General features: G+C 38.1%; 1 protein-coding gene across 2 annotated transcripts in view; it reads left to right on the top strand.

Moving 5' to 3' along the window:
- The window catches only part of sgcd (sarcoglycan, delta (dystrophin-associated glycoprotein)), a 154967-nt gene that overhangs the window by 17593 nt on the left and 114264 nt on the right, over nt 1-23110 (top strand). Inside the window, exon 1 of one of the 2 annotated variants that reach the window (XM_028031271.1) lies at nt 21380-21750. The exons of the other annotated variant lie outside the window; for it this stretch is intronic. Coding sequence (XP_027887072.1) covers nt 21748-21750 — 3 coding nt within the window. The 5' untranslated portion in view covers nt 21380-21747. Of the gene's footprint in view, nt 1-21379; nt 21751-23110 lie in introns of those variants that run through there. 2 annotated transcript variants of the gene reach the window in all.

Here is a 23110-nt window from a genome sequence, read left to right as displayed (position 1 = left end):
CATTTGGCTGCTGAGTGGAGATGTAACTGATGGGAGCTTTTACAGCAGCTCTGGGGCCCTGAACTGCAGGAGAAGCAAGCTGGAGGAGGTCAGAGTCACTATTGCACCTGCTTAAATCCTATGGTCAATATTTGAGAGAGGGGGTTCAAAAGGAAAGGTCAGCTGTTCATCACAAGGCCGACAAAGAACCGTGCATAGACAGTTATTCCTCAGGGCAATCTGATGCACCGACTTTTTTAGGCTTTTGAGGGAAATATGCAGGAAAAGACGTTAAAATCATCCTTGGCTTCTCTCCAGAGAGATGGTGGGTCCCTGCAGAACGGGTTTCCTATGCTTCAGCTCAAGCCCCAGGAGCCAATGAAGAACCACACCGCCCTCGGGCCTGGCTCCAGCAGGGTTCCCACTTCAGACAAGGTTCCCCATTTGTTCTTGTCTTTATTTCTTACAGCATTTTAAACTACGATAGACTAGCAGACCGATTGGTGCTTCAGCAGCAGATAGAGAGGTGTTGGTCTGCTCTGTGAGGGTAAAGAAGGATGGATGCAACATTTTCTAAAGGTTAGGTTTATGCTGCAATTTTACTTTTTACAAAAGTATATTTAAATTCAGCTAACTTAATAAAACTTTCAAAAACCATAAAGATGTGTATGCACTAAGAAGGTGAACTACACAAGAGTTCAATAAACAGCAGTTGAAGTTTGAACCGGCAAGCTCTGATGAGTCACATTATTCTGCTCTGCAGGGAGAAAGAAGTCTGCTGCAGGAGTTTTAATTAGCAATTTGAAAAAAAAGTTTGGCTCTTTCAGCTTCAGCTTTGAATATTAGAGTCTTGCAGTCATGAAATTGTATTTATTTTAGTTTAACTTGAAATGTGCAACAAAAGCAGACTTAAAAAAAATATATTTTTGCAAGGCACATTTGGCACATTCACTAGTAGATTTTTGGACATGTTATAGTGAAAGCAAAGAAAAAAGACTTAGTGAATGGAAATAACTGAAAGATTAATAAAGATCAAACAACAGTTACTGACTGATTGCTAAAACTATTGATACAGAACTTTTTTTCTACAGAGATTAGAAGGAAACTAAACGTATTGGCCGACACAGTAGACTGCACAATAATTAGTGTTAGCAAAGACGTTCTTTGCATTTCAATAATATTTAATGTTTTCAACATAGCATTAAATATTAAATATTACTATAAGATATATCATACCTAAAAGGCATGAGTGATAAGAATGCACACTTTTTCAGGGTTTTTTTTGTAGTATTTTTGTGAAAATCATATAAGTGTTTCCAAGAACATTTAATTTTCTGCCACTGTGTCATTGAAGTAATGCCGTTTTACCATTAAACGGGAAACATTTACATTTAACCATATTTTTAAGTGTGTTTTCAAATTCCTAAGCAAAATATTTGAGAATGTTTATTTTAATTTGAAACTTATTCATTGCCTCTAAATTTATCAAAAATAAATAAGCAAAAGCCATCATTACATGATACAAATCAAAAACTAAAAACTTTCAAGTCCAGAAAATGATGAAAGACTAGAATCTGAGGGAACTCTGCAGGATGCTGTAAAATTAAAATGGAGTTGTATATGTGGTGCCTATTGGTTTAAATTTGCTGACAAAGAAAAACATGAACACTAGAATTTAAATCACAGTCAGGGAGACGTGTAGAAAAACACCCAGAGCGTATTAACTGAGATGTTCTAATTTTCCCAGAATGATGCTGGCTGGAGTGCAGATGGTAAATCTAATTAATTGCCTTTGGGAGAATCTGCTAGGTTTTTTATCGCTTTGTTTCTGACTTTTCTCTTTCTTAATCATCTCCTCTTCCTCCTCACACAAGTTAAAAATGGCACCTGCAGAGAATAAACAACAATATGCTGAACATTTGGAGGCGCAAGACTCGGCAGAGGATGTTGCAATTAATAAGAGCTAAATACTAAGGAAAAGGATTAGTCACTAAAAAAAAAGCTTGAATTTAATCCCAAGATTCTGACTTTTTTCTCAGTATTCTCACTTTTGATCTCAGTTGTTTAAAGTCAGAATTCTGAATAAAACGTCCAAATTCTTTATTTTTCAGTAGCCCAAATCATCTTCTATAAAATACTGCTTGAAGTCTTTGTAAAAGCAGTATTTTAAGGAAATATTAAAATAAATTTCTCCAGAAATTTTTCTGAAGAAAAAGATGCTTATTCTCTGTTAACTTTACCATTAACAGAACAATTTGATGACACCAGAATGACTCAACTTTATCACCTCAAATACCATCTGACTTGTTTCCCACAAGTCAGTAAAATAAATAGAAATGTCTCTCAATAAAATCAGTACATTAAAATGTCATTAAAAAGTAATTTTAGTAGCTCAGTACTGAAAGTGAAACTCATATAAATTCATTATCCACACATTTTAGGTAGTTTTTGCTGCTGTACCTTTTTATCTGCTGTCAAACTTTTTCCTGCTACTTAACTTTCTGTTGATATGCTTGAAACTACAGAAGAGGATTAAAAAGAAAAGAATTTTGAATTTAAACTTTTTTTTCACTATTCTGACATTATTTACAACTGGTTATTTACCATATCATGGGTTTAACATACAAGAGAATCATGTGTGTGCCAATCATGTGTTTGGCACACACATGATTTATGATGGTGCCAAATCATAAATCATGTGTTATGATTTCAAGTTCAGGAAGCATTTAACAATTCCGTTCCTTTAGCAATTAACTATGAAAGCTTTATTCAACCTGTTTTATTTAAATGACAAAAACATCCAGGTGAATTCAGCTAGAGGAAAAATGAACCCTTTAGAAACTAGGGGAATTTGCACTTGTCCAACGGTCTGTCCAAAGGCAATGCCTGATGTATTTGTCTCATTACCCAGCTCAATAATTCTCACACATACAGAGGAGCTGTGTTCTCCACTCAGTATTAACAGCATCCTGCAGACTTGCCTTCAGCAACTGCAGTCAGACGGCGTAGAGAAACCGCCTGAATTATTGAACAAATCAAGGTCCCAGGCTATGTTTTTATATGATTTTAGTAATGAGGCCGCTGGAGATCACACTGAGAGTAGTAGAGAGAAAAGATAAGGTCTTCATCTGATCTGGTGTGTGTGTGTGTGTGGGTGTGTGTGCGTGTGTGTGTGTGTGTGTGTGTGTGTGTGTGTGTGTGTGTGTGTGTGTGTGTGTGTGTGTGTGTGTGTGTGTGTGTGTGTGTTTGTCCAGGTCTGATCTATACAGAACATGAGTACAGATTAGGACATTACTGATCAAACCATTTTCTTATGCAACAGCCCTGCATTGTTTGCAGAATCTGTACTGGATCAGAACCACTTTGAGAATCTGATAGAATAATAACTGAGCAGAATTACAGCTTTATGGTGCAAAACACTGTAAAGTTTTAAGTCAAAACTGCTTAACAAAATCAAATTCAGTTGAAAGCAGGTGCTCACATACATTACATAAGAACCCAATCTTTTTATTTTTCTCACCGTCTTCATGGTGCCAACTATTCTATGAAGGCTCTGACATCATTTCAAATTAGATCTGCTCTTGAAAGACTACAGCCCTCAAGAACAAGTTGAATGTCAAAAATTGTTTCTGTGAACCCACATTTTCTTAAATTATTGATGCATGTCTTCACTGTAAAAAAGTGTAAGATAATGCTTTGTTATTTTGTTCCCTGAGCCTGACTGATACATTTATGCAATGATATCCTTTGTAACCTCTCAGCTAAAACTGAGCTTAAGGATGGAAAACAACAATGTGAAGCTAAATTTATTTCAGGTTAATCAGTTTCTCTGTAATAGATGGTTTTCATTTTCACCACTTCAATCCAAAAGGTGCTTTAACCAGATTTATCCACTTTTATGCCCCTCAACCTAACTGTGCTTTTGAAGAAGAGTAATTAGTGAACATCTGTTTGGACAGATTGATTTTTACACATTAAACCAGGTCAGTGTTCATTTTCTATGACTGTCACTGCTTTTATTTTGCTCATAGGATGAAATTTCAGTTATCAAGAGCTCTCTTACTGCAGATCAGACATCGCAAGCATCTCTGCAAAGATTGACAGTACAGAGAGTCACTGAGATGTTTTCACTTCCCTGCAAAAGACTCAACCACCAAGATACCTAATGCATATTTAAAGTTACTCAAACACTCCTCTCTACAGTTGAGCTAATGTGACTCTCTGCTCTATCCACTGCTTCGGTTTCATTTTTCACAGTTTTTATCCTTAATCGTGTTCTGCCCACTCATCAGAGCTGATCTGTCTCCAACCACAGCCCTTATCCCTCTTCCCTCCAACCAAGTGAATCTCTTATTTAAACCGTGGTTTGCAAATGTTAAAGCAGGAGATCCGATGTCTTTTCCCCGCTGTGAGAGAGTAATCTCTGTCAAGGATTTAAGGAAATGTTCACGCTACCGTTTCAGTGGGGCAGATGTGGAGGATTAGAGCTAACATTGAAAGATAAGAATACATCTTAAGGTGGGCTTTTTTGTCACAAAAGGTATTCTTGTGTTTTAAAAAAAAAATTAATTGGAATTTAAATTAGTTGGAAAAGGCTGAACAAATATGGATTGTTGGGAAAAAGAAAGGTCGTTTCTCTAAAAATAAATCAGCAGCATTGCAAAACCACAACTGAATCAATCACAAAATTTCTGGAACACAGATTGACGCCTAAACACAGATTAGTGTATGCTTTGTAGCAAAGGATCCATCTGCAGCTAAAAAAAACATTTAACATGTAAAAAGCTCTACCCTTTCTACTTTACTTAGCATCAGTGTTTGTGTTTTAGATTAGTTGGATAGCTAAAGGTGTTTAGTGAGATTTAGTTTATTTTACAGCTGTGGGTAGCCGTCTACCTTTTGTTTATTTTTTTTCCTCCTCTCTTTCCTTCCCTCTTTCCTTCATTCCCTCTTTCTGACCTCATGTCTGTCCATTATTTTCTTCATCTTTTCCTCCTCCTTTCTCATGTTGTTCCTTGTCCTAGTTTCCCTCCTTGGTTTTTTTTGCTTAGCTTTTTTCGTCCAACTTTCTTGCATACTTTCAGACTTCCTACCTTTATGTCCTTCCTTATATATTTAGACTCAAATCCTTACACTTACCCACATTTCTTTTTGCTGTTAATGCCTCAACTTTAAAGATATAATGTTGACTATACCATTGTAGATAGATTGTCCTAGACCTCTCACCTCTACAAATTTCTTGATGAGCAAAACAGCAAAATAAGAAGACATCTGTAGTGCTAACTGCAGGTTTCTTTTCCCAGAACCATGGGATTTAAAGACATTTACTGAAGGTTTTGATGTGCTACCCCAGAGCTTTTTAATTTCCTTTGCTGATTTTTATATTCTTTAGCTTCATACTGAACAGTCTCTTCCTTTGATGTCACTCTGCCCCTTCCCTCTGTGTTTGATCCCTTCACTGACGTAAAGACTTTTACATGGAAGAACACCACTGACAGCACAGCTGGACTTCTTCCAGTGCTGACATGTTGCTCCGTCTGCATCTTGCCATCAGTGCAGTGCATCGCCATGTCCTACACTCAGCAACAACAGTCCCAACATCACTGATCAAACAGCAGATACAAGGCTTACAGGCACACAGAGAGCTCTCCTTATCAGCAGCCGGCAGCACAGGTCCGTGCTCACTGTGTTAACTTCGTTTAGAAAGATGCTTTATTCAGTGGCACTTCAGTTCACTGCAGTCCAGCTCCATTCGACTCACTTTGTGCCAGTTTAATACACTCTATAGAATTCTATCATGTCTCTTTGTGTGGACATTATATCCAGCTTTGGTTAATAACTCTTTCCTCTCATTTGAGGACATTGCATATGAACATAATCTTATTAGATATTGAAATATTGAACTTGATGCAGATTTTAAGAAAATGAAACAATATATTACAGCTGTAATATTATCTTGAAAGCACAGATTTGTTTCTAATAAAGAGCAAAAAGTATTATCATAATATTTAATACATTAATTAGGGCAAAACCAATATGCAGAAATTATCTGTTTAGAAAAAAAATATTTAAAAGTGATGCTTCCTGGATTGCAAAACATACAATATAACACTAAAAAATGTTTATGTCCTTAATGGAAGTATCTTGAATTAAGTTCCTAATATCATTGTTGTTCTTTAATTTGCATCTTTGTACCATTTAAGCACATTCTCTCCATGTGGGAGCTCAGATTGACTGAACATCTCAATAAGGCTGATTTTAAGTAGATAAAATGTAAACAGAAAACGTCTTGTTTTGTCAAAGACGTTTATTTTAGACTTTATCTTTTTAAATTGCTCTCAAACGTCAGATTCTGTCCTTAGCATTGGCTAAGCATCTAGTTAGCATCTAGTATCCCTCAACTTTTCAAAAGGAGTCGGTCATTGAAGACTTGACACCTGCACATCAGAGTCCAATTAAACCAACAGCACTGATGCAGATTGGCTGGCAACCAAGGGCACATCGAGGCAGTGGCAATTTCAAGACCACTGCTCTCCCCATCAGTTCTCAGCTACCCTTGTTTTCATTTGTCATCTGCTGGCCACTACTTCTAAGAAAAGGAAGGAGTCACCATAGCAACAAGTAATTTGGTTTGCTACTCAAAGTTTAAAGAGTTTGACACTTTTAAATGAGTAAGAATCACCCTAGTCTTCCTTGGAAGTTTCTGTCTTCTAAAATGGCAGATATAACTATTAAAAACCTGTGACTCATTAGGCTATGTTTGCATAAAGGGCAGGAATTACCATAGCAACCAGTGTCTCTGCAGTTTGTTCCCTAAACAATGGTGAAAATCACCATAGTAACAGGTGATAAACCCTTTTGTTTTCATTAGGAACAAAATTGTATGGGGCTGCAGAAATTCAAAACTATTGTAAAAGCCAATACTTCGCTACGGTCCCACTGCCTGAAAGCCCTGGTGATTCCTTCCAGTTAACGCAAGTGCAAAGGAAAATTTAAGTTCTTTTCTGATTTACAACTGAGCATAAGATAACTATTTTTTAAAAATTGCCAATTTGTCCCTTTTTGCGTTTAATGTGAGATGTCAAGGTCCCAATTAACTTTAGGCCATACAAAGCGCTAACGGCTGGGGCCACAGAACAATAAAACTTCAGAATCATCCTTCAAGCCAGGTGGTACGACTGGAAAGTGTACCACCATGGTAGATATTAAACCAGTAGGGCAGGAATCACCATAGCAGCTAGGCTTACAGACACACAGAGAGCTCTCCATATCCCACTAAAAGAGAGGGTTTCACCATAGCAACTATTAATCCAGGAGTTTGTTTCCCAAAAGAGTGGGAATCACAACAGCAACTATTGAACCAGAAGCTTGTGTTTCCTAAAAAGGTGGCAATCAGAATAGCTACTATTAATCCAGTAGTTTGTTCCCTAAAAGGGCAGGAATCGCCATAGCAACTATGAAATCAGCAGTTTGTGTTACCATTAAGAGTGGGAGTCACCATAGGAACTACAGTATTAAACCAGTAGTTTGTTCCCTAAAAGGGCAGGAATCGCCATAGCAACTATTAATCCAGCAATTTGTTCCCTAAAAGAACAGGAATCGTCATAGCAACTATGAAATTAGCAGTTTGTGTTCCCTAAAAGTGGGAATCGACATAGCAGCGGCGCTTCATTAAACTCATTTGTTACGCCCCAAGCTTCTCTAAGGAAAAGGATACCACCATATTTGCAGATAGTAATTACAAAAAACAAATTGGTTTTTCATATTGTCATTTCACTCTATTATCGCAGGGTGAACAAATCCTTCATTAAGATAAAGATCAAAGTAATGCCAAGGTAACTTCTGTGAATTTGTTGCAGGTGTTAAAGTTGTTTTCCTTTTATCTTCAAATATCCACATAAACTACAGAACAAATTCAAAACCATTTCTCCTGAAACTAAGATGCTTTTAACATGTCATGTATAGTGTGGGCTTACTCTTGTTATGCTGCCTTCCTATTGGAGTCAATATGACCGTTTGGACAGAAGACATGTCAAAATTTCTAACATTTTCAGAGTATTTGAAGGTTTTTATTGCATTTACTTATTTAAGTATCAAACAAAATATGTATTAATTTTTTCTGTGCAACCTCCATCTTCTGTGGTGAATGAGATCTTTCTCACTTTGTTTTCCAGCTTCAGGAAAATAGAGAAAGCCACATCCTCCTCCATAAGCCACTCACTAAGCTGTTTGTAAAACTGGGATTTTGATTTGCGTTTGGTAAGAGAAGATCCTGAGGTTGTGGATTATTCCCCAGGCTTTGCTTTTAAACAGAAGAATTAAGGAATTTTGGGAGCATTGAGGGTAACACACATCAGGGGCACCCCATCACGTCTTTTAAAGCCTTTAACACACATTGGTACATCAACCAGAGCTAATGCAGCTATCATTAATCCCAGCAGATGGCGAAGATTTTCACTAAATCTTTTCTAAAACTTCAAAATATTGTCATTCCTTCTCGATATCCACACTTAGACTATATAACGTGTCCCAATAAGCAACCTATAAATTAATTGAATGATAAATTAAAATGAGCTTCTGACATGTACCAGTAATATATTTCTGAAAGGCAATTTGTTTAGAGACATTTTAATACATTTTATTTCTTGGTTTTAGTTGTGTGTTTTATTGTTTTTGGTTGTATTTTGGATATTTAAAGTATTTTTTTTCAGTTACACAAAATTAAGATTTATTGGTCTTTGAGAGAGCAAATTTCCATTATTATTGTCATTGTCAACATATTACTTGAAAGAGGTTTCAAAATAACTATATTATTGTTGTTTATTGTGATAATTACTAAGACAATTTAACATTCAGCAAAATGTTGTTTGGTGACAGGCCTATTTCTAACCAGAATAGTCAGTCCCATGATAAATCAGTTGCCAGTCAATATCTTTTTCTTGCCATTAATTGTGACATTTTGTATATTTTTCAACCTCACTTTTTGTCCTATTTATACCTCAGAGGAATATGCAGCTTTAATTTTTTTCTGTCTCTTTCCGTTGGTCTCCTCTGCTTTCTCTTTCCAGTTAATATGACAAGGATTAAAGGAAAAACATATTTGTAAGCACAGAAAACTTGTGAGAAATTGGACTACTTGTGAGATCAACCATAAATCTTGTTGTGTGCCTTCCACAGATCAACTCTCTCGTTACTGTCCCATTTGATCTGATCCTCTGTTGTTCATCCAAACATCATCCTTGGCTATCTCTTTTTTTAATTCATGTTGTTCTCTTTCCTTGATGTCAGCCTCCTCCGCTACATCTCTCTGGATAGTAACAACTATGTTAGAATAGTTAAATTGCTCACATGTCCTGTCCTCTTAAAAAAATCAAAAATCAAAGTAGGGAGTTTTTAGAAGCTTCTTTGTTACCTCTCCATTTAGTCGAGACACTCCCCTCATTTGGCTTTCTACAGGATTACCCTGATCCTTTTTTCCACTAGAAACCTCACCTCCATTTAAATCCGTTTTTGCTTTTTTGCTTCTTTGTTAGTGTCTTCACACTAAAACTGCACATCCTTTACAGGTTTAGTTATCAGATGATTTGCAGAATCTTTCTTATGTTTTCTTTTTATCATTGTGTTGGGAACATACGGCAGAGGATTTGGGTCACTAAATTAGTTTTTTTTTTTTTTTTTCCCAAATTTCTCACTTTAAGGCAAATGGGCACCTGTGAGAAATGAGTTTCAATGACAGAGATTAAGACTTTAAACAGTACAACTAAAATGCTGGGTTGCTACCTATAAGGATACTGAAATAGGAGAGTGTTAGCAGAAGTATTTTTCTTTGTTTTAGTTTAGTCTGATTCAAAAGTGGGCTGCACAGTGGCGCAGTTGGTAGTACTGTTGCCTTGCAGCAAGAAGGTCCTGGGTTCGATTCCCGGCCGGGGTCTTTCTGCATGGAGTTTGCATGTTCTCCCTGTGCATGCGTGGGTTCTCTCCGGGTACTCCGGCTTCCTCCCACAGTCCAAAAACATGACTGTTAGGTTAATTGGTCTATCTAAATTCTCCCTAGGTGTGTGTGTGTGTGTGAATGGTTGTTTGTCCTGTATGTCTTTGTGTTGCCCTGCGACAGGCTGGCGACCTGTCCAGGGTGTACCCCGCCTCCCGCCTGGAACGTAGCTGGAGATGGGCACCAGCAACCCTCCTGACCCCATTAGGGACAAGGGTGAACAGACAATGGATGGATGGATGGATGATTCAAAAGTCCATGTTATTTCAAATCACTGTAATGTATGCGGGGATTTCTTTCATTATAAGCCCTAGATTTGCAGGAATCGATCACATATCCTGTAGTGAGTTCCAGGCAATGGGAGCGCATGTATTTTGACCTGTTGCTCTTTCCACTCCAGCTGTATTTCAACAGGAATTGCCATGTCTGTCACCTATTGTTTACCATTGGCAGATGAAAAATGTAATGCTTTTAGTTCTAAAAAAATTACAAGTTTAACAGTTGAGAAAGAAAAAGCCTGTTCTATACAAAGAATGATGAAAAACACAACTGCAGTAATAAAAGCATCACAAACCATGCAATCATTGCTCAGTGTGCAGAGATAGCTAAAAGTAAAAGCAGGCTCTAAAAGCTGCTTTCAGTCCCTGAGGTGCAGAAATGTGTTTATGGAAGACTATTTCATGTCTAATATAAACAAATCTCCTATTTTCTTGCATTTCTCCCAGCAGGAGGATGACTGCTGGGCTCATTGTTTAGTATATGTATATGTTGGCATGTCAGGAACTTATTTTAGTGGCTCAACAGAATGGGAGACTGACTTTTGTCCCTTCACAGCAGCTGTAGAAATTACTTTAGACTCATGTTCTGTATTGTATTTTGTAAATATAAAAATTTCTTACAAGACCAAAACAGTTTTAGCATGATTTATCATTTAAAGTGAACCTATAACGCACCTTCTTTTCTGTCCACATGGTGCAATAATGAAATTCATGCCAACTTTGTTCTTTTATTTCTGCCATTAGTCGAGAGCCCTTCTGTTGTTTTATGGAATCATCACAGATGGCAGTTTGGGACAGTTTATGCAGAGTGTAAATATCTGCAGATTTCTCCAGCTCTCTCTGGGATCGTTGACCTTTCGGAGCACCTGGTGCAAGAAAAAAAACAACTAGTCTAGTTGTTTTTGGTTGTTCAAATTTATAGCCACTCCTTCTCCTGCTTTTGATTTTAGTACATGTGACCACTTAATGCTGCACATTCAAAGAATGACCATTTGCAGTTTTTTATCATCCATAAAATGTTTAGAAAATCTGCTGTGCATAATAATTTGGAACAATGCATTTTGAGTTTTTTATTGTTGAAAAAAGATACAGTTCTCATGGGGAGCTTTGTTCAGTAAAACTTAATTTATACTGTAATAGTTCATGACTTGAAAATTATATTGACCATCATTTGCATTGACCATTTAAGAAAATCTGAGAACATATGACTTGCATAATAATTTGGAACATGGTATAAACTTCTACCTTCATGTGAGCAGATGCAATTAATTTCAATTGGCCATTTTTGGTGTTCTTGGTAGCCCACCAGACAATAGTGATTTAAAAACTTGCTATACAGTCAGTGTCAGGTTTGCACTGTGGTAGTTTCCTGGTGGTTCTTGAACGTCCTGACCAATTTCATTCAACCCGAGTACCACAGTTTGGTTAAGATTGTTGTAATTTAGAGTACATTCAAACGACGGGCAAATGCAAATATTCTGGGGGGAAAAAATCCAGATGCAGTAAATTTTGAGCAAGTTGTGCTTTCTTTTTTTGGCTAGAAACCAATTTAAATAAACTCTACAGAGTCTGCCAAGCATGGTGGTCAAGAATCCAACTAGGATAAAATTGGATCTTATGGCTGGTGGATTAGTAACATTAGGGATATTTAACCAGATTTTGCTGGATTATTAAAACATCTCATTCAAAAAATTACAACATTATAGAAAAGTTGATTTATTTCAGTAATTGAATTCACAAAGTAAAAGGCACAGTATTGATTAATTACACATAAAATGATGTTTTCATTTAGTCATATTGCATCAGACCAATAAAAAGAAAAATTTAAACAGCATGAATATACTTTCATGTTTAATGAAAAGTATATTTAACACCTGCCTAATCCTTATTTTCAAAAGGTATTAATTCTAATTCTTTAAAATTAACTGTATAACTGCCTTGATTTTTTATTCTCTTTGGGTTACTGAAAGTACAAAATAGGGCAGGTAATTATTACTTCTATGAAATTTAGATTTTGCCTGTCTATAGTTTCATTGTGTTACTATGGCACCGCAGTTGCCATAGCAATGACAAACCCAAAAATTCAAAGAGGCAATTCCCATTGCTTCTGTCTTTATTTTAGGCGTCTAATATTGAAGAGATGGTAGAGAGAAACATTTTAGTAAAACTTATGAAGATTGAGACAGTTTATTTTAGGGGAGTTGTAGAGAACTCAGCTATTTTGAGTAAAAAATTAAAAGTCATCCTACAGTCTCCATTTAATCTCTTAAAGCACATTTTTCCTCATTGGGCATTCCACTGGACATTTGAGTCCTCATACAGACCTGTCTTTTCTCCTTCAGAGCAGATCAAGCACTTCCTTAAAGTCTACCAACATTTTTGGATGTTTCCCAAGGCAGTAAGTTGGGAAAATAAAGCAAAAATTAGGTTTTTCACTTGTGTGTGTCCCTGTTTCATTTTTCCCCAGAAGCTTCCAGTGTCACTGCCTTAGCTCCCGCACCTCTCTGCTGACACATCCTTTGAATGTAACTTGACAGAAGAAAAATGAGGATTTCTGTGCCTGAGTCACATTCTAATTCCTTTCTTTATCTGCTTCTGAAAGCCTCTCTTTATGACTAACTGTGACGGTTATCACTGTCACTTTATGGCTTCTGAAGGTGCTTTTAAAGCTACTTTCAAATAAAAGACCTCTACCTTCTTTGGTTGGTATGTTAAAGATTTTTCATCTGGACTTCCACTATGGATTTGTTGAAACTCCTCTCCTGCTAGAGTCTTTCTCCAATCATGACATTGAGAAAGTGCCGTCAAAGTTAATGTCATGCTGGTGAAAAGTTTAGAAACAGTCATCAAAGGTATGAATGTCAGTATTTTTTGCTTTTAGAAACAGATTTAAACTGCTGGGGTTCAAACTTATATGTGCAGGCCAAACTATACACATAAAACCCACTAATATTTGGCAAAATATAACTTATAGAGTTGTCCTTCATAATTCAGACATGACATGACTGAGATTATGTCACCAAACAAAATTGGTAGTGTTTATTTGAATCTATTGTTTTTTGAGAGGTTATTTCAGAAGACCATGTTTTTATCCATACCAAACACACAGCTGTAATTTAAGGATCGGTTATTCATTGAAACATTCACTTGTAGGTTTTTACTCAGCTGTTGCTTTTCTCAAGGCAACATCCTTGAGAAATCAGTTCTTCCCCAGTCAGCCACATTCGTCTCATTTTGCAGATTCTGTGCTGTTCCTACCCATTTTTTGAAACCACATCCTGAGTAGCACAAGCCGGGCCAACTTAAGTATTGCATGCATGTGATTTGATTGGCAGCAGACTGTATTCGTGAATTGGCCCTGATTTTGCCTAACGATGAGCGGCAGAGCAAATACAGCGTCAACTGTACTTACTTCTAAATTAGTTTTCTCATTTCAAATGTACTAAGTTATTTGCACTAGAAACTAGACCAAAAATAGTTTGTAAGAGTTTGTGTTTCTGCAGTATGTTTGCTAACGTCCGCCCAGATAGTGAGGATCCCACTGCCGATGGAGACACGCCCAACTAGCCAGAAACAAACTAGACATTAACCGGCTTGACTGAAAGGCAGGAAAATGAGAGAATTATTGAGAGGCAGCCAAGGCAAATGCTTTCTGTTTGCCAGATGTTTACTGGTAAAAGTACAGAAAAACAAATCATCCTAACAAAGTACAATGGAGCTTGTGGTATTATTAGAGTTAATATTTTCTTTTGATCCACTCAAGAAATTTAAGGAAACTCTTGGGCAAGGCCCTTCCACCTAACCACCCATATATATTGCTGTAATTTTTGTGGTTTCACTTGTTCTTAAAATATTTAGTCCATGCTTATCTCTTGTCTTGCGCTTGCTTCCCTTCGAGGGCCAAGAATGCCATCTGTCATCCGGCAGTGACAGTCACACCCCACCAAGACGGCCCCCTCGTTTCTGACTCAATGAACCTACGGCAGTGGTGCCAAGCAGAGCTAAACGCTGCACCATTTTTCATCCCTTCCTTTTCCCTGTTCTCTTCCAGCAGAGTGTTCAGCTCATCAGAGTAGTCCCGTCTGCTGCCTGCCAAACCCATCATCCACATCACCACGCTCCAACAGAAATACAATCACTGCTTTCTATACCAAAACTAAATGTCTCGGTGTAATATGAGCAATATGTTTAGTGTTTTTATCCCTGTTTAAAGAGTGAAGATGGATTATGCCAGTGGTTTTCAACCCTGATCCTCACAACACACTGGTGCACATGAAAATGTAAAGTATGACATAAAGTAATTCAGGCTAATTAAAAAAAAATCATAGAGCTGAAAACAACATAGATAGAATTATTAGGGCTGTTGTAAACGAATATTTTAGTAATCGAGTAATCTAGATTATTCTTACGATTAATCAAGTAATCGGATAAAATGAATGATATGATATGAAATTTATTGTGCAGTTCGTCCATAAAGCTACACTTACATTATAAGCATCAGCTACTCAGCCGCCCGCCGTGTTCAGTCTATCTGCTCACCTGTATAAATACTCCTGCAGTGCTCTTCGCTCTGAACCAGCATCTCCAGGAGGAGAAAGGATGCCGTACTCCAGTCATTTTAAGCATGTCTATTGGTCACCCAAAAACGGTGAAAACCCAGATATTATCATCAATCAATAAAATCCCCACGAGCCGAACTTGAAAATTGGACATTATGCTGCTAACACTTAGCTTTCGTCAAGAACACAGAGGCGGAAGTCAGAGCTCCGCGCAACGCAAATAATGTTCCGGCCAGAACACGGTGCGCTAAGTAATAAAACATAAATTAACAAAGCTTCAAGGCAGGTACATTTTTCTCGAGGAATTTTAATATCGAGGTACTCGAATCATTCGAGGAATCGTTTCAGCCCTAATAACTTATGTTGAGGTACAATCTTGTACTCGGGTTACATGTATTTGTTTTGATCAGAAATGCGGACGGCAACATTTTTGCTTTAAATATAGTTTTATTTTGAGTATCTTCAACTGTAACCATGCTAGCTTAGCAACTTGAACACGTCAGTTTTAGTTCTCTCTACAAATGAAATGATCAAGGTCTGTGTTAGTTTGAGAACCGTTGCAGCTACAAATTTAACTGATAATAGCACACCAAGTGCTAGTCTGTCAGGGATGCTTTTCTTGTTTTACAAATGTTTTGCATTAATTCTTGGTTTAACTAGCATAAATTAGAAAACTCAGCTCAGTCATTGTCTACTTGATGCTACGTTCAACATCTTACACAGTCACAATAAAGTTCAGTACACAGTGCAATTCACTGCTCCCTGTGCTGATAAAGTTCAGTACAGAGTATGCTGATGTCAGCATCTTATCACTAGCATGCTAATTCTAAGATTTTAAAGTTGTTATAGCTCCAGATGACTTAGTTTAAGTGCTCTTTGTCAGTCAAACTTGTAGGAAAATGGTTGCTTTCAGTTGTTGAGTTCACTCAGCAAATTGTCTCTAGTTTGTACAAAAATCCTAAAGATATAATTCAACTTTATATTTGCATTGTAACATCCACAGCTCATATAAGAAATTTTACTTGTTCTTGACATCTATCAGTCCATCCCCTGGTCCTGTGGTGACTATTTGGAGAGAAACTCCAGGCGACTCAGCATTAGATGTAGTGAGTTGCGGTTGGGTTTCTGATCAAGATGTCTTCTGGATGCCTCTGTTTGGAGGTTTTCCCAGCACGCAACACTGGGAGGAAACTATATACTATATGTCCCTAGGACACTTGAGATTGAGCTGTAGAGTGCTGCTTAGCTGGATGATTGGGTTTCCATCCTGGATCTGTTTTTCTCAAGAACTAATCCATGAAAAGTGGAGGACAGTAGCTTAGAGAGTAGATGACAAGCTAACCAGCTTTGTCTTCTGAATGTTTTAGATTTTTTTGTCATATAGTCTGTAGGTAACATTCATCTTTTCAGATGCTCTTTATCTAAATACCAACTTTGTCTCAGATACGTTTTTAGTCCATAACCCGTCAATTGAAGCATAAAAGGCTGTAACTGACATGTTACAGGTTTAAAGTCTAAGTGGTGGGATGCTGTTGTCATATAGGAACAGCTTGAATTAAACTTTGAATCACCTGTTTGTTCTTTTCCATGCGGCGCTGAGTGACAGCAGAAACAGCGCCTACATGTGTCAAACTTTGTCTTTCAAGTCCTGCCCGGGGCTTTTGTTCACACCAGCTGTCAGCTTTTCAGCCCTCTTCGTTTTCTTCAGTGAATCTAAATGACACCTCAGAGGCTGAACTTTGTATCTGGCTCTGTAATTTCTTCACACTTTGAGTCTCATCATCCCGTAAGGTCGCCTTGTCAGGAGCTGCTGTCCGTCATGGTGTACGGCTGCGTTAACTAAGAGACAGAGGGAACACCAGCCTTGTTACAGTCACTGTCACCTGTGCTCCATATTATAATTATCCAGAGGCAAATGATGGTCTGTCCCTCATCCTGATCTCACATCCTCTCCCACTTCAAACTAATCATATGAAAGGGACTTCATATGATTAGTTTGAAGCTCTTCAACCTTTTCTTTTTGAAGCTCACCAAACACCTGAATCCTCAATGTCAAATTGTCCTCACATTTACGAAGCTCCATGCCAAGAACGTCTGGAAAGTCCAACTGTAGTTCAGATGTTAGAATAAGTTGCATTTACTGTAGTTTTCATTCATCTACAGCAGGGGTCACCACAGTCGGTCCTCGAGGGCCGGCATCCTGCATGTTTTAGTTCTCTCCCTTGTGGCACCAACAACCTTCTCAGCATGTCAATGTTCTTCTTAGGCCTCTAACGAGCCATCATTTGATCCAGGTGCATTAAACCAGGAAGAGAACTAAAACATGCAGGAGGCCGGCCCTCCAGGACCGACTTTGGGGACCCCTGATCTACAGGGCACGTATATCTCTAGATGTCCTGTAGAAAGTTTACCTGAACTGCTTGCGAATGCCTGGTCCACACGGCAAGACACAGTGATAAAAAAATAAATTAAAATCATTGTAAAGTGTGTGCTATGAAACCACACGTAAGGAGCAACACACACAAACTGATTTTGATAACGTCTCTGGGGGAGTTTCTGAATATCCAACAGACACTGGCAGAAAGAGACTTTCACCCTGTAGAGGAGACTGAGTCTGCAGAGCATTGTGTTTTAGATTTTTATCAAAGCAGTGACTGAAGGCAGCTTGAAAGTAGTTTCTCTGGCTCCAGAAGGAAAGTTAGCTTGAAAAATAATAGCATATTTTATCTAAAATTAACCACATCTTCTAGCTACATTATAGCTAAGCTCACCATTAGCTTAATGTGGGCTCTGGAGGAAAGGAGCTCTTTATGTTGAACTTTGAACTCTGAGCACCGCTGTGGGAGTAAAGATGTGGTAGAACATAGATTCCTCTACTCAACTATGAATTTACTAAATATTTCCCCAGTGAGTTGGTTCTTTGCTGTAATTTGCTTTGGAAAATGAAATGTATTGATGGAGAAATATGAGGGAATGATTTTTTTTTTTAACTCAAATAAAAGTAAGAACTTAACTCTGAGATGAACAGCATCCTTAAAGCAGTCATGACATCCCACAGTTTAGATATGAGTGAGGCGTTCAGAGACCTTCTGGCAAACATGACGTTTCACTGCAGTGTTTGAGCATCTTCAGCCTGGTTTATTTCAGCGAGCGGCATCCAGCTCACAGCTTGAGGTGCAAAACAAAGCAAACATGGCAGAAGGTAATTTGATTCCACTTGGAGATGGAAATAAATAGTCATATTTATTTATGACAGCATCTGAGACAGAAGGTCGCTGGCGTTTGGAGTGACTCTTAAACCCTGTCACCGGTCTGGTCTCACTCTGTAATTGGCTGTTTTCACACACGCAAAGAACCGGGCTTGGAAAGATCCAGATGCTCTCGTTCAAAGATGCTGGATGGGGGATTTATCTGCCTTAGGTATGATTTGCACAACAAGATAATAAAAACAACAACTTTCATGTATAATATTGTGAGAGACACAGCTGGAGTAATAGGAGGGACAAAGATATCTGCTAAAGCTGTAGGATGGGAGTAAAAAGTGTCCAGAATGCAACTAATAGACTAAACTGTAACTGGGATGTTCTCTCATCCTAACACAGACATGGATTTATTTGTTATATTTCAAAGGTCAGGATAATAAAATAAGATAAATTAAACATGAAAAAGTGAAACTAATCAGGCACTGCAACAACACAAACTAATCAAGGGTTTCTGAACTAGTTTGTAGAGAAGATATTTCTTTACACTTGAAACAAGTCAAAACTTTTCACAAGTTACTTTTCAGCCACTTATATATAAGCTTATTTTAAGCCATTAATTCCTAATATTGATGAAAAAGTACAAGTTTCTCTGGCAGATTATTTCACTCATAACATGGAAAATATGATTATTTTATTCTTTTACATTATTTTATTGTTTTTGAATAAAAAAAAGGTATGCAGCTGTGATGACGTGGTTTTCTTGGCAGGATCGAAACTGGCTTATCTCACAAAACTCCAATGGAAAGACTTTATTTTTATCATACAAGTCAAGTCATCAACAACTGTAGCCACTGGCGCAAACCATGAAGAAGAAAACAGGAAGTAGGTGGCGGATGATGGTGCGGCATGGGCTTACTGTATGAACAAACTTCATGTGTGATTTTAATTGCATTTCTTATTTAATGGAAGCAACACAATTGCAAAGTTTTTTTGTTTGTTTGTTTTTTAACATTAGCGGAATATTGACAAAATGTTGCGCACATTTGTAATGAAACCGAGCTATGAATTGATAATCATACAATAATTATGTCCTGGTTCTTTGGTTGTCCACAGTATTGTGTGTGTGTTTTCTTTTTTTTTTTATATATAATTGGTGCAAACTGACTCCGACTTAATTTTTTTCACAGACTTCAGCCTAAACTATCAACAAAACTAAAATGGTGGTAGAGCATGACTTTTCTTGTTCAACAATCTCTCTATCTTCAAGTAGATCTGCTTACATGTTCATTATTTTTACAGACTTGTGGTTTTCCTCCTCTCTTTACAGAAGCCTTATTAGGGGGGCTTCCCTTTTATTTATTGATTAATGCATCATCAAGTGGAGCTCCAGCAGCAGCTCAGGGACGCGGAGCGGAGCGTCTCCCCTCCCCTCCGCTCCATGGCCTTCGTCCCAGCTGCCCGCTTAAGATGCAGGACTTGTCTCATCTGCTGGACAATCACTCCTATTGTTCTTTTCATTTTTTTTTCAGACTGCCAAGCTAAGAGACACTGGCTACATTTATATCTCTGAGTTAAAGGAAAGAAAACATCTGAATTAGTTGTTTTTGTTTTGTTCTTTGGGAGGAGGGTAGAGGTATTTAAAACGATTTTTAACTTCTTTTAAATGACACAGCACCTTGTTGTTTTTTTTTTTTTTTTTTGCCATCAAAGGCTCTCTGCTGTGAAACTACTTGATGTAACATCAAAGGACAAAGTATTCCCCTAACCTACCAGAATCGGTTTCGCCACAAACAAGCCGGCAGAGAGAATGGGATCAGTGTGACTGTGAAGAGAGGAGGCAGGAAGAACGGGGAGAAAAGAAAGTGGAGCTTTGTAGGAGAAGCTTTCTGAAGCTTTTTCCTCCCTCGCTGTCAGGCCACAGAACATTAAAGTGGGGGAGAGGAATTTGCATTCTTTAAATCGTTCTTTCTTCTCCTTCATAACTCACATGCTGACGATCTGGCAGTAAACTTGCACATGCAGTCTGCCGAGCCATTGGGAGGAAAGAAATCTTTACTCGCCAGAAGAACAACCAAAACCACACTGGTTTGATGCCAAAAAAGGGAGAGAAAAAAGAATGAAAGCAGATATCGGCTATTTTGTTTGCAGATTTGAGGCCCGCCTACAGAAATTTATTGGCAACTACCATACAGTCTGAAAAAATTTAAATTAATCTTATGTTTCAGCAACAACCCACTTCTACCACTCATTTTTTTCTTCTAACATTTCACAAGATTGGTGGATCTCTCACAGTCTTTCTTTGCATAAGTGCTCTAAATTAAGGTTGTTTAAAATGTGGCCGAGGGGCCATTTGGCCTCCCCCTGGCAACAATTCAAGAATACATTAAATAAATTAAGAACTTTTAAACTAACAAAAATGTTAGCTGCAAAACAAGGTCATCAATGTTTCCAAGGTCTTTGGTAACTAGGACCATCATTTATACTCTGAAGTACACCCAAATCTGCGTTTAATTGCTGTTATAAAGCTTGACTAAGTAAATTTGAAAGCACTTGACACTAAGTGTTTTCTAATGAAGACTGTAATGAAGACCCAAAAACGTACCTGGGCACTTTTTTCCAGTCTAGACGATTGTTTGGCACTAAGTAAATTTGGTGTCTGGAAAACAAAACCTTTCAGATTGTTGACTGACAATCAGTCACTGCACCGTTACATAGAAACAGCTGGCTACTGGACAAGACAAGTCTTTTGTTGTTGACTTACCATCCAGAAACCGTCTGCTCCATTCATGTTGGTTGTGCAGGAGGCTTTGCTAATGCTTTTCAAAGATGTACAGTTGTACAATTGTGCATTTGTTTGCAACCATTTTTACATGTGAGTTTAAACGCTGAGTCGGGGGGCGTGGCCAGCAGCAGCTTATTTGGATTTGACGTGACCATACTCCCTAAAACGGCTCATTAGGAAAGGAGCTCAAAACAGGCAGAACGGAGCAACTAAAACCTCATTATCTAAGAATGATTTTGAACAACAATGTAATGAGGATGTTTTTTTTCTGTTTTTTTTTTTTTTTTTTTTGTCCATATGTCTATACCTACATGTTCAAGGAAGCACTGCAGCTCATTGCTGCAACAGTTTAGAGTATTTGAACTGCAGCTACTGAGAAACTTCCAGGTCATTTCACTCAGTTAGGCACCTTCCTGCCGTCTGGCCGGAGCTTGTGCCTGATGTATTTGCCCACAAAGCATGGTGGCAGCAGACAAGGAAAATAAAGGAGGTTGTTATGACAAAATAACACTCTAGGGTGAGTCCCGCCTCTTTAAACTTGAGACCCGAAACCCACATGTGTTCTAAATCTGGAAGGAAGGCAGAGCTGCAGCTCGGAGACACAAGACTGGAGCAATAAGAGAAGAAAAAAGGAAAGCGTCAGAGAGGAGGGTCACTGAGCGTCCAGGAAACGGCTCCCAAACTCAGGGGCTCGGTTTGGAGGAGGCGGGGAGTGGTTTGTTGCTGGAAAAGCTGACAGTCGAACAAGTCAGAGGGGAGGGGAAAAAAAGGAGAGAGGTGGCTGCCTTGACTTTGAGTTGGTCAGTGAAGGCCTCATGCAGCTTCTCAGCAGTGTCTCCGTTCCATTTTTATCCGCCTGACGCTCGTCGGCTTTCAGCAGATCTCACCGGGAGCCCAGAGGGAAGGGAAATAAAGAAGTACATCACAGGAGGGGGAGACGCAAAGGAAAGGAAACATGGTAAGTTTGTTTCAGTGTCTTGTTTTGAATGCTCATTCCATGTGATTGCTGGTGGGCGGGGAGGTGGGACTCCAGCTTACAGCAGAGTTCCTCCTTCACTTTGCTCTGCTTCTGTTTTACTCTGCTCCTGAAATCTAATCACCACTTTACAAACAAAAAGTCCCTGAGAGCAGCAGAGTTACACCCTCCCATTCATAGATGAATCGACATGAGGAGTGATACCCAGGAAGTTTGGCACCAAATCCAACCTTTTTTTCACCAAAGAGCGGGTGGGCTGCTTGCCACATTTCCCCACAACATTTGGTTTTCATTTACTCTGTACCCCTGGGGAACAGGCTGCTATAAATAAACAACAAGTGACCGACTGTAGCTTACTGTCTGGATTTACTCTGGAGGGACAGACACACGACCCAACACCAGCTGAGGGTGATACCCATCAGGGTTGGAGTTTTTCTGGTTGTTGAATTGTACATGTTGCTGAATCTGAGAAGATGCTATCTGCATTTCCATTACAAATGTGTGTAAAACTTTTATACTCCACCAATGTCGAACAAACACGAATTCCCCATTGCCTTGTTTCCATTAAATAAGAAACTCAGTTAAAATCACACTTGAATTCAAGTTTGTTCATGCGACAAATCATTAGAAAACATGCCTCACATGATCCTCCTACCATTCCCTGACAAAGACCAGAAAAGGTATTTGTCATCTTTTCTGCCAGTAGTATCATCCAGTTGTTGATCATGACTCGTGATGTGAAAAAAGTGTTTCCATTGCAGTTTTGCAAAAGACACAATATTTTGCTGCAGCTGAATAGCCACCTCAACTTAGTGCAAAAACCTTGTATGGAAAAACATATTTTTGAAATTTGCATATTTCCACTAAGCAAATTCAGTATTTTTATTTTCAGTTTGCACACGTATGTGGTCAATTTAAACATAGCTAGTGCATAATGCTGAAACTTTAGTCACAAAAGCCAATCAACCTGTCCCAACACCTTCTATTCTTCCCCAGTGAAAACTGATCACCAAAATTCCTCTGCCAATAAATTTCCAAGACAGACCATTGATCATCAAAGCTAAACTGTTCAGCACTTTATGTTATCTACCATTTTTAGTTGAAAGCAAAGTGAACTAATGTTCTGATGTGAAAAGGGTGTTTTCATTTTGATGCAGCAAAAAAAAAAAAAACACCTCATCCAATGGGAAACAATTTTTAGTGAAAAGCATTGCTTTTTTTATATTGGCATGTTTCAATCAAGCTAATTTATTTTTATGATTCCAAATTGCACAATTTTATGGATAGTGAAAATGCAGCTATTGATGCTAAGATGGAATTCCCTCAAGTAAAACCAGGATAT

The sequence above is a fragment of the Xiphophorus couchianus genome, chromosome 11 (genome assembly GCF_001444195.1).
Source record: "Xiphophorus couchianus chromosome 11, X_couchianus-1.0, whole genome shotgun sequence".
Taxonomy (NCBI): Eukaryota; Metazoa; Chordata; class Actinopteri; order Cyprinodontiformes; family Poeciliidae; genus Xiphophorus; species Xiphophorus couchianus.
Note: the sequence above shows the minus strand (reverse complement) of the source record. Positions and strands in the feature narration are given on the sequence as shown.